This window comes from Thalia democratica, chromosome 8 (assembly GCF_965202585.1).
Source record: "Thalia democratica chromosome 8, ktThaDemo2.hap1.1, whole genome shotgun sequence".
Classification (NCBI taxonomy): Eukaryota; Metazoa; Chordata; class Thaliacea; order Salpida; family Salpidae; genus Thalia; species Thalia democratica.
The window spans coordinates 10,436,317-10,450,941 of NC_139172.1; the positions used below are offsets into that span (position 1 = coordinate 10,436,317).

A 14,625-nucleotide genomic window follows, 5' to 3' on the forward strand; every position below is an offset into this window, starting at 1 on the left:
AAATCATTTAAAATAAAGAGTATGCTTGTTCTTTTAATTGTTTTAAGCAAACTAACCAAAATTTAGAAACTTTTGAACATCGATAATTAATAAAATAACTTTAATTTTTAATAAATACTACTTAAAAGCTACCTTAACAAAGTTTTAACGCTGTTGTTTTGTAAATTAATAAATAAAAAACAAATAAACATTTTTTTATTTGTTATACTAGCAATATACACAAAGTTAAAGTAAATCTATATTCAAAATTGAAATTTAATAGCAGCTAAAACAAAAAATCTTAAATTAAAATTTTTTTTACACAAACTTTAACATTTTTTGAACAAAATGACGCTGTTAGTAACTGTTTATGTATTTTGTTTTGATGGCTTGTTGTAATTGTAAAAAGCAATGCGACTGAAATTAAATTAAACTGCATCATAATTGCTTTATTCAACTAGATTAAATTTAAATACATTAAACTGTATTCGTAGTGTATAAATCAATAACCGAAATGTTTTTTCTTCCGGATAATTAGAAAAAACTTTTTGAGGTTTTTTTTATTTCAATAAAGGATACAGTTTTGTGGTACTAGAAACTAAAAACTTAATTTTGTTTGTAATCTTTTTATTACTTTAAAAAGTAAAATTATTTGCAAAATTTCATGTACAAATAAATTGAATTAGTTTAAAGTTGCTTTTTAATAATTACGGAAGCAATAAAAAAATGTGAGTAAATAAGTCTTTAAAACTATTCTACAAATTGGTTTATAATAAATACTATATGAAAATATATTTTTTTATTTATCGAACTCGTAATTGTTTATTTCAATACATGATAAACCTATAAAGCAAAGCTTTTTAATTTGAAATAAAAACTATTAATGTTTTCAGGTTACAGTTTTTTACTAGACTATGTTTCATAATTTATTTTTTATCTATTCAGTGTTCATTTTCAATAACCATTATGTGCGTGGCAATACAATATGAATAATTGGTTATGTGGCTAAATATAAACAAATAGTATTAAGCATGCTTGAAACAAAACATTTTAGCATTCACACAAAAAGACTGTGTTGTGGAACTGTTTTTGTTAGCCATGTTTTTTAGTTTGTATTATTAATGTGTTAAGTATTAAATGGTTATTTCTTATGAGTAAAAGAATGATCAATAAGCTGTTATTTTTTCCAAGATTTTAATTAACCTTCATTAAACTTCTTGTTAATACTTTTATAAAAATGTATAAAAAATAATATTTTTATATATTTTAGAACAGAAGTATTAAAATTAGAATTTTATATTGCTATTGAATTTAATTTATAACTTAGTTTAATATTAACTAATTTTAGTAAATAAAATACCAAAACTTTTAGGCCCTAGCAGTGTTCAAGACGTTTTTTATTACAATAGAATAGCTTACATTGAGATAAAACTTTAAACTATAAAACACTTTTCACTAAGTGGTAAAAGTTTTGGTGGTATTTGAAGTTCTAAGATATATTCCTGTTTTTCTTTGTGTATGTGTTAACTATCAGATTTTGCTATTACAATTTTTAACTATTACAGTTTTTAATTTAATGCTATTGTCATTAGGACCCTACACCACCAAATTAAAGTTTTTTTTTGTTGTAACTTGTAGATTAAGTTTTTTCATTCCCTTTTTCTTTCGATTATTAGCTTTTTGATAAGTGTCTATTTATCTTCTTTTTTTTTATATAGACTTTAAGTTAAGAATAATCATTTAATGGTTTAAAAATGTTCCTAATATTTAAAAAATTGGTTAAAAAGGATGTCCATTTAACTTGAAGTCTTGGTATAATATATCATTTAAAATTTTGTTGAAAAATAACGAGATAAATATAATTTTGAACAAAATCATGGAACAATCAGGAAACCTGGAATCTTTGAAAAAACTGGAATCCTTAAAAAACCTGAAATTAGAGTAATTTAAAATAAACCTGGAATTTCTTATAAAAATCACTAATAAACCTCAAAAAAACTTGAATATTAATGAGTCTTTACATGCTAACTAATGAAATTTCAATTAGATACCTAAAATCTATCATATAGAAAGAAAAAATAAATTACAGTTTTCTTAATTAAAAAACAGATTTAAAGTAGCTTTACAGTATGTTGTTATACTATTTAAGACAGTTTTTTATTTAAGTAAAATTTTATACTAAAAATGGACCAAAAAAATTGTTTAAAAAACTTGGCAGTAATTTACAAAACTCAAATTTCAAAAATTCTTCTTTAGAAAATTGTTGAAAACCCATAGGGCTCCTACTTTTAGTTTTCGTTTAGTTTTCATTTTCTTTTTTTTTTGCATTTTTTTATTTATGTCATAAAACCATTTTTTAAACACATTAACACAAAGTTTTGCTTTTATCACCAAATACTGAAATTGACTAGGACGTTAAAGAATTTAATTTAAATGGTAACTACAGATGAAATGCATTAAGACACATTTAAGTCAAAGTATCATTTCAGTAGATTTTAAAATTATAAAAAAAATTTCTACCTAAAGTTAAATTTCTTACTTAAATAAGGCAAAAAAAGTGTCAAGTAAGATAACCTGTAAAAAATTTAATAAACATAAAAACGATTTCAAAGAATTAGAACCAATTTATCATGCTTAAAAGTTTTCCTAAATCTCAGGCAAGTTTTTTGACTCTAATTTTTTTTTATAATTGTGCTTTTATGAAGTCCTTTTGTTATTCTACTTTAGGCTTCTAGACTAAATTAACAATATTGTTTTAGTTTCAGGCTCGTATTGATTATTTTTGAAAAAGTTTTCAACTCAAGCTCATTCAGAATAGCTTGATATAACTCAGACTAGTTTTTTGTCAGGTTGGATTTTTTGCCTGTAACTAAGCTAAATTTTCAACTATTATCTGTTAACAGATTTTATTATAATTTATTAATAAAAAGCTCAAGATGCCCAAAAAGAAGACTAAGAGTCCACCAATTTTAAGTCATGAGTTTGTAATTCAGAACCATGCAGATATTGTTTCTGGTATTCTTTGTGTCTGTCTTGTTGGATTTTTCTTTGAAGTTAGTCTTCTCAATTGTGTTTTGTTTTTAATTTGACTGAAATTTTTTGTTCAAATTTTATTTATTAGTATTTAATTTTACAAAAACTTATTTAGTTGTTGTTAGGTTGCTTTAAAGCAGGGGTCGGCAGGTCAAAAAAGAAACATTTTTAATATGCCTAAAAAACATTTTTAACTACTTCTTTTGAGCAAAAAAAAATTAGGCTTTGGATTATCCTTTAAAAATAACATTAAAGTTTTGTTATTATTTCGTGAAAAAATGATAATAATTTAGTTGACACAAAATTTTGAGTCGACTCCAGCTTTAAAGTGTAGTTTAGTGTTTCCAAATTAAAGTTTTTAAAAATATATATATCAAAACAAATTTCACTTTTATTTATTTAAGTGATTTTGATTAAGACTTTTTGAAAATTGTATCTTAGTAAATAAAACTGAATTGAAACTGAAAAAGAATTCTATTGTGTTCTGTAAGTTAAAAGTTATAAAATGACATAGTAATATATATAGTATTTTATAAACTTTTAACTTTCTGACTACAATGTAATTCTATTTAAGTTTTAGTTCTGTTTAATTTACTAAGATATAGGTTTTGATAAGACTTGGTCAAAAGTATTTAAATGATTAATAATGAAATATGTTGTTTTATAATTATTGTATAAGTTAAACACTAGAAAAAAGTTTTTGAAATAAAACTCTTAACATGTGCATAAACTTTATCATCTTAATTTTTTTAAATTTCTGCTCTTTCTAATTTAACACCAAGACTTTCATTTTATCTGTTTTTTAGCCTTTGAAAGGATTTTCTGAACTCTTTGGTGTACAGTACAAAGTTGAGCACAATAAAACATCAGAAGGTGAAGAAGGTGAAGAGCAACAAGCTCCATCAGAAGGTTTTTTATTTATAAAAAATTAACTAACATAACAAATTACTTTCCATGACTTTTGCATGTTTTTTAATATTTTCTATCAAATGCAATAAAGAGTGTTTTGAGCAAAACTTCATTTACTAAATTAAATATATTTGTATAAATATATAAAGTAATTGATATAAAGTTAATGACTTTTATCTATTTGCAATTTTGTATCAGGCAATTTTGAATTTCTTTAAACTATGGGTTGGTAAACTTGAGATTAAATAGATAAAGTCGGTTGTATAAAAAGTTTTTCAATACAAATAAATGAATAAAGAAATTTATTGTTTGTTGATTATCTCAGAATTTTAAGAAGTTTGATAACATTTAAACATCTTCTTTTGTTTTTAAGCATAAAGGCTTTAAGTTTTCAGGTAATTAAAAGAAAATTATATTTTAAAAGTTAAAAATTAAGGGGGAAAAAAACTTAAAGGTATTTTTACTTGATACAACTTAAGTTCTTAAAATATAATATTAATGTTTTATTATTAAGTTAAGATGAGTGTGAGAAAAACTGAGAACTAATGCTTATAAACCATAAAAGATAAATTTGTTTTTATTTTTATTTTTTTCCTTTGGTCTTTACATAAGGAACCTATTGAGTTCTGCAATTTTGTTCAGTTATTAAAAATTGATTGAGTATATGAAATTCTCAAAAGTAGTTTAAGTTTTGTAAAAATAAAAAAAAAGCAATTACTATCTAATTTATAAATGTTTAAAGTAAGATCAACTTTCAAAAAAGATGCTTAACCCCTTTATGACCTTAATTAAAACAATATATAAGATATATAAAACAATATAAATTTTATATAAGAAAAAAATGTTAATAACAAGTTTCTAACATTAAATGGTTAACATTTTAAAGTTTCTTTCTATAAAATAGCAAGTTTGTCTCTTCTTTTCCTTACTATTATTGCCCACTGATTTGCTAGAATTATATCACCATCTTTGTTAAATTCTGTTCTATACCTTTACTTTCAACAATTTTTAACATTTAAATCATATAAGGTTTGAAAATAGGCAACATTTTGAAAAATTCTTAGTATAATATGTTAAAAAATACTTATTTAAGTTTTTAAGACATTAGAAGACTTTAAAAGTATAATTTTTTTTATTTTGATATGGTTAATTATAAACAAATGTGTTTAGTGTAGGTTATTATTTCATTTTTTTATATACCTTAATAAAGTTGTTTTATTTATATTAACTTTAAAACTTTGACAATTAATAGTAATCTTTAGTTGTTTAAATTACATAAAAGCTTAGAAAAAAATATTAAAATATACTTTAAAGCACATAAAAAATTACTGTTTTTTGTAGGCAAATACTGGTTTATTTTATGAGTGTTTTGCTGTTCATAAAGTATGAAAATCTCTACGGAGTCTGTAAAACATTAATATACCTTTAAAATGAATGAAAAAATATGTATTTAAGTGTTAAAATTTTAGTAGAAAATATAAAAATTTAAACACTTGTAATTAAAAACAAAGCTGTCAGATTTCACCTAACAGTAAAAAGCATTGCGTGAAAAAACAGTTGTTTTACTTAGATTCTTTTATTTAGTGGTGATTTTTTTTTAATTTTTGACTTAAAATTTTATTTTAATACAAAGACTTTCAACATGTCATTTATTTTAAACTATTTAAGGAATATTTTCTGAAAACTTAAGACTATTTAATAAATTGAATATATTTAAAAAGTTAAACCAAGTTAAAAAGTAAAACAAAAGAATTATTTGCAGTTTATAGTTTAAAATTTTTATTAATTTTTGTTAAAGTTCTCCTATTAGCTGAATTGTTTTGCTGATTGAGATGAAATTTTATAAAATTTGATTAATAATTTTAATCATAGGACCACCAATGTATGGACGAGGAATGTTAGATTTGTGTAACATGTTTGCTCAAGCTTGCGTTTGGATTATTGTTCAGGCCATTATACAAGAATTCTTCTTAGAAGTTAGTTTTTGAGTATTCGTTATTAAGTTATATAAGTTTTGTCTTATGAAACAATAAATAAGTTATGAATATTAAAGTTTTACAGTAAATTTAAAGTATTTTAAAACGAATAACTTTGAGTCTATTTTTATTAAGTGATGATCATAAAAGTGTTTTTTTAATAAGTAAATGCATTTAAATTAAATTTCTTATACTTTTATACATAATATATTTACAATTGACAAAATCAAGTCAATCAAATTTATTTTTTAAAAGCTAGTTACAGTTAAAACTGTTTAAAGATATTTTAAAGGCGGTTTTAAGTCAAGTAAATTCATTTTCAGGTATAAATTTGCTTCTTAAGACAGTTACGTTACTTTTTAACTGAATATTTTTTTTTTTATAATTTTGTTTTTATAATTCAACATTAAACGTATGTTTTTACACAATACAAAATTCTATCAGTTGCAGCTATTCCTGTTTTTTAAAGATTAGATAACTTGATTTAACTAAAGTAAATTGATATGGTTATGCAACCTTACATATTATTTTATTTCATTTGTTCAAACGTTAAGAAAAGAGAGTTTATTTTAAGAAATGTTTTTTATGTTAATAAACTTAAATTAGTTAACTGATAGTTATATTTCGCCTTAGTCTTCTTATTATTTTTATTATCATAGTCTTAGATTTTTTTTTGCAAACTTAAAATTAGATTAAAAAAAATCTCTAAATCTATTTTTATATTTACTGATTGTTTTCTCTTAAAGAAATATAAAAAAAGGTTTGATCATACCAATTCGATCATCAGACCACAAGCCCTTGGTAGACTGAGACCGCTTTCGCCCTGATTAGGACCCATCAGTCAGCCTCAACCGAAGAACTTGCAGTCGTTAAGGCTGACTGATGAGTCCTAATCAGGACGAAATTGGTCTCAGTCTACCGAGGGCTTGTGGTCTGATGATCGAATTGGTATGATGAAACCTTTTGTTAAACTTGAGCTTTGTCCCACGGCATACGAAAGTCCAGGCTTCTGCTCTGCAGACTTTTGCCGATGTTTTTGTTGATTAGAAATATATAGGTATAATCAGTTATGTACAAGATTTTTCTTTTTTTTTCGCAGCTAATAAGTTTAAATGATCATAAACAGTCTAACTCTTTTTTAATAGTTTTTAAGCCAGTTAATATAAGTCTTTATAAAATATAATTTATTAGTAGAGAAAGTTAAATGCTTTAAACAAAAAAAAAGGAAGTAAAGTAATAGAACTGTTTTGCTTTAAACAATGAAGCTTTTTGCTAAGATTAATTTTTAAAGAATTTTTCGCTTTTCAATTTACACCTTCTTTAAGATTTTACTTTTAATATAAAAGTTTAGGGACTATAACTATGTAAATTAAACATATTTTGTTAGTTTAGAATAAAGTTATATAAAAAACACAATAAAATTTAAAGGGCATAGAGGGGTAAATCATTTTTTTTTTAAGAATTAGTAACATTTTTTAGATTGAAAACTAAGCTTCTAGAATTTTTCCCATTTTTTTAAACTCAAAGGTACTTTTAAAGTAAAAAGAATCAAAGTAAGAGAGGTCAGTAGGTTCCTTATAGAAGGGACAATCAAAAGAAAAAAAATAAGGTATTTCACAATTTATTTCCTTATCAGTTTTTGTGCAATCGTTTTGGAAGTTTCTCAGTCTAATCAAAAAAAAGTTATGAACAATTGGTAAAATTATTTTTTGATTTTTTACAAAGTTTTTTTTTTATTATATTTTAAATTAACAAAAAATATATTTAAAATATTTAGGTCAAAATTTTTTTAAAATATCCACTTCTTCAACTTATTATTAATATGGAAAAGTACCTTGACTAAGTGTTTAAATAAATTGCTTAAAAAAAGAAGGAGGAGATAAATTTCTAGTGAAAGTTTTAAACTTTTGAGAAAGTTTACGATAAAAGTATAAATTTCATACGTTTGTATCGGAAGTTTTTTAAACTGTTAAGTTTTATCTCAAAAGTTTATTGTTTTTCTGTTCTATAAAAAGTATCATATAGCATAATATACTGTAAGTTTTCAATTAAGAGTAAATAATATTTTTTGTAAAAAAATGTTGCACCTTCGTGCCCTTAAACTTTTTTTTTAAGTTGTTGAGTATACTATAATTTTTAATAATCCAAATAGTATATTATTTGCAGTCGTATTATAGTAAAAAAAATATTTTAGCCATGATTGATTCAATATATTATTATAACAGAAACAAGTGAAGAAATTCAGTTTGTCAAAAACAAAGCATTCTAGATTTACTGAAGCTTTTCAAGTGTTCACATGGTCTTTATTTGCTGTTTTGTATGGAACTAAAGTTTTCATCATTAATGTTGGTTTAATAATTTATTTATTTAATTTTGATATTTAAAAAAATACTAAATGTGCAAAAAGTTTTAAACAATAAATAAATAATTACATCAACAACAGTTGTTTAGAACAAGAAATACAGGTAAAATATTGTTAAGAAGTTTAATAATTTTTTGTTGTTAACACTTAATAAAAATTAACAAAACTTTACTTCAATATTTCACAAAGTATCAGTGCACAGTACTGTAAATATGAACTATTTTACTGAGCACGGATATTTTGTTCAGGTAGTTATATTACTTACAGTATAAATGTTTATCTTAAATTTTTCTTTAAACTAGTTTTTGATATTTCTTAAAATTTTTAGTATGTAACAAATAAAACTTGTTAAATCTGATATAAATTTTATTAGTAGAAAACATTTTTCAGTGTACACATACCTTTTTCTTAGTAATTTATTGTGCGCTGGTTATGAGAAACTTGAGTTTCGCTGTTTTACTGACGCTTTTGCATACATATTTTAGTGCTGTGTTTAAAATTATGTGTGTTTGTTTGCTTTATAAGTGCTCAATTATTTTCTTTATGTCTGTTATTTTATATCAACATATATTACACTATTGACTTTATAACTGAGTTGCATCACTGACCATCTCAAATACATATTTTGCCTCTGATAATCCTTCGTGTTTGTAAATTGTGAAAAATTGTAAGTATGAGTTTTTTTAATAAGTAGTATTATTTGTTAATCTACGTCTTTTAAAAATTTAAGTCTAGATCTTAAAACACCCAAGTAGTTTTAAATGAAGCAATTGTTTTGTTTTAATAAACAACAAATCTTACATAGAAAGTATTGTTTTTTAAAGGATAAAAATGTTAAAGATAAGAATGTCGCGTGGATTATTGTTTACGGTCATGCAGTTCAGTTTAGTGATAATCAATTTAAAAATATAATTCACTTATTTTTACTATGGTCACATATCTGTATGTAGCTTTTTATTATTTTTTAAAAGTGCGCTTATACAAAAGCTTAGGATATATTCACTGCTACTTAATTCTGGTTAGTTTATTACATCTTTAGTTAAGTAATACATTATCATTTGTAATAATTTATTGGCATTAATCGAGAAATTTCACAATGCTTATTTATCGATAAATATTTCACACTACTTTGTTGTTCGTCTACTTTTTCATTCAACTTAATTTTAACATTTAATGCAGATTATTTGTAATGTTTATTGTAGATATTTTATACATATTTTAGTAATTACGACTATTTATTAATTTTTTTTAGAATATAAAATTGGTTTGTTTTTTCTGTTTTCTTTTATTTAATAATTTTGATAGAACGGGTATTTATCTAAAGTCTCAGACATATGGGAAAGTTATCCAGAAAACACAATGGACTGGGAATCCAAAACCTTCATGGTATTTCAGGTTCGTTGACCAACAAAGAGGTTGTAATGTTTTTGTTGTTTGTCAGCGTTTACAAAGTTTTCAATTTGAAATATTTATTATTGATCAACATTTAAAAAAATATTTTAATATATATATGTGCTTTATTAGTCTGTTTAAGTAAAGTTAGTTGTAAACTGTTGTCTAATTTTAAATTAGTTTTTTGCTTTTTATTTGAAACTTAAACTGAAAGGGTGAAAATTGTATATAGTTAAGGGCATAGGAGATCCACCTTGTTTTGTACTAGTTGATCAAATTTTATAGAGTTTAATCTGAGCTATCAGACATTTTTAATAGCTTAAAAGTATTAGAGTAATTTTTGAGATATATCAAAGTCGGTGACCTCAATAGGTTCCTTATGAAAGGCGCAAACAGAAAACGCAAAAAATAAACTATTTCATTAAAAATCTATCTTCTGCTTCATTTTTTAACTAATCTTCATCAATTTTTCACAGTAAGTCCATAACTAATATGTAAATTGATGTAATGCAGGAATTTTATTAATTTTGAAAAATAAAATATCAAAAAACCACTTGTTTTTTTTTTTTTTTGCTAAATTTTTTATTTCTTAATATATTTAAAGTTGTACATTTATGAGTTTTTTAAACTGCAAAATAAATGTTTCCTGAAAATTTGAGGTCTTTAGCTCGAAAAATGAAAGAGAAGATAAATTTTTGTTGAAGTTTTAAGTTGCCGAGGAAATTGATGGTGAAAAAATTGCGGTCCATACGTTTGTATTGGAAACTTTTTACAAAATTTTCTACATATCAAAGACTACTTTAAATTTTTATGTTCTATAAAAACTTGCTTGTATTTAATACAAGCTTTCATATAACACTTGATGTTATATAATTTTTTTAAATGTTGGATCCCTTTATGCCCTTAATTAAATCTTACCTTATTCATTGCACAAAATGCTATTTTAAATATATTATACTATCATTGTTGCTAAGTATAATATTGCTATGAATAAAAAGCTAATTATTTCTATCAGACTTTTAACTGAAAGCTCCATCTTGAGTATTGTTATTTTATACAAAGTGATAGAATTGAACTAAAAACTAATATCTCTCAATAAATATACAAAATTATATTTTTGCAGATGGCAGTGTGGGTGATGATGTACACTCAACTGTATTTCATGAAAACACGCAACGAAGAAATGGAATATAGAATTAAATTTTACTCGCTCCACCTCATTTTCATCGTTGTTGCGTATACCTTGCAGTCAGTAAATTGTATAATATCAGCTTTTTTCAGTACTTTAGTAATATAAATGTTTAAATACAAACATTTTTTCAGCCATTGGAGGTTATGCATTCTGCTGATGAACTTGCACTATTTGACTCAAGTTGTTGGAAAACTTGCAAAAATGTGCGAATATGCAGACAATAAATCTGCATTTAACACTCTGTAAGCTTTGTTTTTTTTTTCGAATGTTTCTTATATACGTAAAAGAAATTGTTTAAAAAAAGTTAGAAAGTAATAATTTCTAGTTTTAAATTTATAATTATGTTTTTGAATATAATGTTAATGAATAATTATATAAGCAGTATTAGTCTTTATTTTGTGTACCTGAAAAACGTGTGTTTAAAAATAAGGAGGAAATACCGTTTTTCACTAAAAGTTGAAAAATATAACTTAATTAATTTATTATTATTGCAAATCTTAAAGAAAATTAAGAAAATGATTGCTCACATATAGTAACCTTATGAAATTATTTTTGAGTATCTCTTTAATTAATCTCTTAAAAATCTTTTATTGTTTAAGGTAAAATTAGTATATGTATTTTAAAAAATGTATACATATAATTCACTAGTTATAAGTAAGCAATATAATTTTTTTTTAATTATTATGATATCATAGTTAAAAAACATGATTTTTAATGAATATTTTTTATACTACCCTGTGTTATAAAAATGAAATTAGTTATAAGTTGTTATTTTTACTTCGTGTAATGTATAAACAATATATAATATACATACTACTTTAAAATATTAATTTAGACAATTTCCGTTCACTTTAAAAATTATTACTTATTTAGAAATACAGATTTTTAAATACTTTAATCTCATCTTCAGTATTAAATTTTTTTTTAAATACTCTTTAAAACTCACATTAAGATGAGTTTTAAAAGTTTTGTTTTCAACCTTGTTTAGAAAAGATTGATATTTTTAAAGCAAAACTATAATATACAAGTAAAACTATGTTAAATTATCAATTAGTAAAGGTTTCCGAGAATGAAAAAAAAAAAAAAAAACATGTTTTGGAAACTTTTTTCTAGCAAATACTATTTTCTTTATTTGAGTAACACTATAAAAGCATGATTTATAACTAATATCAATTTTTAGCTTAGTAATTTATTCATAATATTTTTTTAAATGTCAATAGTTTGTGTTTTCAATTCAAATCATTATCTAGAAAAGCCTTTTTTCTAGCTGTAGTAATATACAAATCACTGCATGATATTTCAGCGCTCAACTGTTTGTGAAAATATCTGGTTTTTCAGGTCATCGGTTTGGTGCGTTATGTTTCCATTCACGAGAGTTGTGACCGCGCTTTTCACCTTGTACGTGTTCATGGTCAAACTGGCTGCTTCCGAGCATCAGGGATTCGACTGGTCCCAAGGCCTGGCCAATACTTCAACGACAAGGTGATGTGCAATAAGTTTGCTGATTTTTTATAAGGACGTAGCCCAGGGTTGCCAAAAATTCTGGAATCCTGAAAAAACCTGGAATTTGACAATTTAGGCTAAAAAAACTCGAAAAACCTGAAGTTTTAGAAGTTTTGAAAAATAACCTGGAATTTTGAACAAAAATCTATATAAAACCTGAAAAACCTGGAATTTTAAACAACTTATACATGTTTAAATTTCGATTTGACACAAAAAATCTATCGTATAGATAAAAACTTTTGTAATCATTAAACATTTGAAAAAAATAGAACTCATTTAAAGAAGCTTTAAGATATTTCAATGTTGCCATACTATTTAATACTGTCTTTTACCTTAAACTTAATAATAAACTAAAAATAGTCTTTAAAACGTGTAATTTTAAAAACCTGGAAGAAATTTTGAAAACCTGAAGAAAATTTGCTAAAAACATTTGGCAACCCTGATAGCCGTAGTTTTTGGCTACAGCGGATTATAACAGTTATTTATTAAGAATTAAAAAATACATTTGTAAATACTTTCTTAACAGTATGAAACATGTAGGTTGGTGTGCTGCTTGTCGGTGTGCTTGTTGCAAGTGTGGATGCTCCTTCAGTTTGTCAGCATGCAGAACAGGAGGAAACGGGAGGCTGAGAAAATAAGACAAATGGAGAGAAAAGCTGCCCAGCAGTTTAAGGAAAGCAAAAAGGGTTAGTTTAGTATTTGTTTTCTATTTTAATAAACCTTAGTTCAATTGCAACAATCAATAAGTTTTTACCTACTGGGAACTGTCATAATGTTTGTTATTATTTTATATATTTTGTGTCAACATCTTTTAAAAGGTTTTATTTTATTCAGTTTATAATTTTTGAATATTTAGTAAAAAAAGGACATAATGTTTCCATGGTATGTGTAATTTTTTATTTTTACATTTATTGTTTCATTTAAACAATACTAGTCGGATACTGCTTGCCTCATTATTATATTTTAAGAGTATTTTAGAGTAGCATTATTTAAAAATTTTTTAAATAAAGTATTATAGTTGTTTAGTATTAACATGACTTTTTTGCAGGATTTTTTGTTCTAAAATTAATAATTCTTAAATGTTTACTGTTGAATCCACATACTCATGTGAAAATCTGCATTATTAAAGACATGCATTGCCAGAAAAGATAATAATAATTTTCAAACAACAAAATGGAATTATTGTTTTTTATTAAGCATAAAAAATAAAATTCAAAATTATGCAACCCCTTATTCAACGTTAAATTTAAAAAAAATAGTTTTGTAAATCTAACGAAATTAAGTATTTATAATAATAATTATAGTAGTTGTTAGTGATTTTTAAATTTCAGACTATAAAACGTAAAAATTTGATTACTAATTAATAATTTTTACAGCAAAAAAAGATACGAAAAAAGTCAAAACAAACTAAATCAACGAAAAAATCAAAACAATGTAGGTGTTTATCTTTTGAAGGTGTGTGTTTTCTAGACAATTAAAAGTAAAATTTATTATACAAAATCAAAACGTTTTTTCTTCTATTTTTTGTGAGATGTCTGAATTTACTTAATGAAAGTTAAATTCGTTTTTAAAGTGTTTTTGATGATATTTTTATAATTGATTTAAGTTAATGAACTTTGCACCTGAAATTCTAAAAGCCAAAATTTGTATTTATAAACAAATTTTATAAATAGTCTATATCAAAATAATTAAAATTTTTAGCATACGTTGCTTTTATTTTCGTCCAAACATATCTCAAAATATTGTTATGTTTGTTATTTGATTGACCAAATGTAAGATATTGTGCAGTGCTGTCTATAAAATAAGTTTTATTTAACCAAGACGAAAAACAATGTTTAAAAACAAGTTTTAAAACCGATTTATAATAGCTATTTATTTCGAACTACTGCATTTTTGCTCTTTAAGTTTAAATATATATTTCTTTACTCGGTGGTTTTTAAGCGGATTTTGTAATTTTGAACTTTTTTTAGCTATAAAATTTGTAGCATTTGTGTTGTTTCTATACTGTTGCTGGAAATAAACTGAAAAAAATACTTTTAATACTCTAGTTTATCTTATACATGATTTAGTTATGAAATAATTTTTTATAGTTTACTAGTTACTTAAATTTTATGTAATAATATCCTTTAAAACATGTTTTAAAAGACCTTTCTTATCTTTAGGTTGTAATATTTTGTTAGTTACCTCCGACAAAAAAGTTACACTTTGTAGGAACTTATGATTGGGTTCAAGATGCTCAACCGATTAGTTTTCATTGTGATTACACTCCTAAAACTGAT

At 23.8% G+C, this 14,625-nt stretch overlaps 1 protein-coding gene across 1 annotated transcript; it reads left to right on the top strand.

Annotated features, from left to right (window-relative positions):
* The first annotated feature begins 2,886 nt into the window (after nt 1–2,886).
* On the top strand, nt 2,887–14,379 carry LOC145842427 (translocating chain-associated membrane protein 1-like). Its single transcript, XM_082949871.1, has 10 exons — nt 2,887–3,032; nt 3,819–3,921; nt 5,794–5,897; nt 8,123–8,242; nt 9,565–9,654; nt 10,775–10,899; nt 10,975–11,085; nt 12,182–12,325; nt 12,887–13,032; nt 13,723–14,379. The coding sequence occupies exons 1-10, from the start codon at nt 2,916–2,918 to the stop codon at nt 13,755–13,757; spliced, it is 1,095 nt and encodes a 364-aa protein (XP_082805997.1). The 5' UTR covers nt 2,887–2,915; the 3' UTR covers nt 13,758–14,379.
* The last annotated feature ends 246 nt before the right edge of the window (nt 14,380–14,625 follow it).

Coding starts and splice junctions, on each gene's coding strand:
- LOC145842427 (XM_082949871.1), top strand. CDS start 2,916: ATGCCCAAAAAGAAGACTAAGAGTCCACCAATTTTAAGTCATGAGTTT. Junction 3,033..3,818: donor TTGTTGGATTTTTCTTTGAA/GTTAGTCTTCTC, acceptor TCTGTTTTTTAG/CCTTTGAAAGGATTTTCTGA. Junction 3,922..5,793: donor GCAACAAGCTCCATCAGAAG/GTTTTTTATTTA, acceptor TTTTAATCATAG/GACCACCAATGTATGGACGA.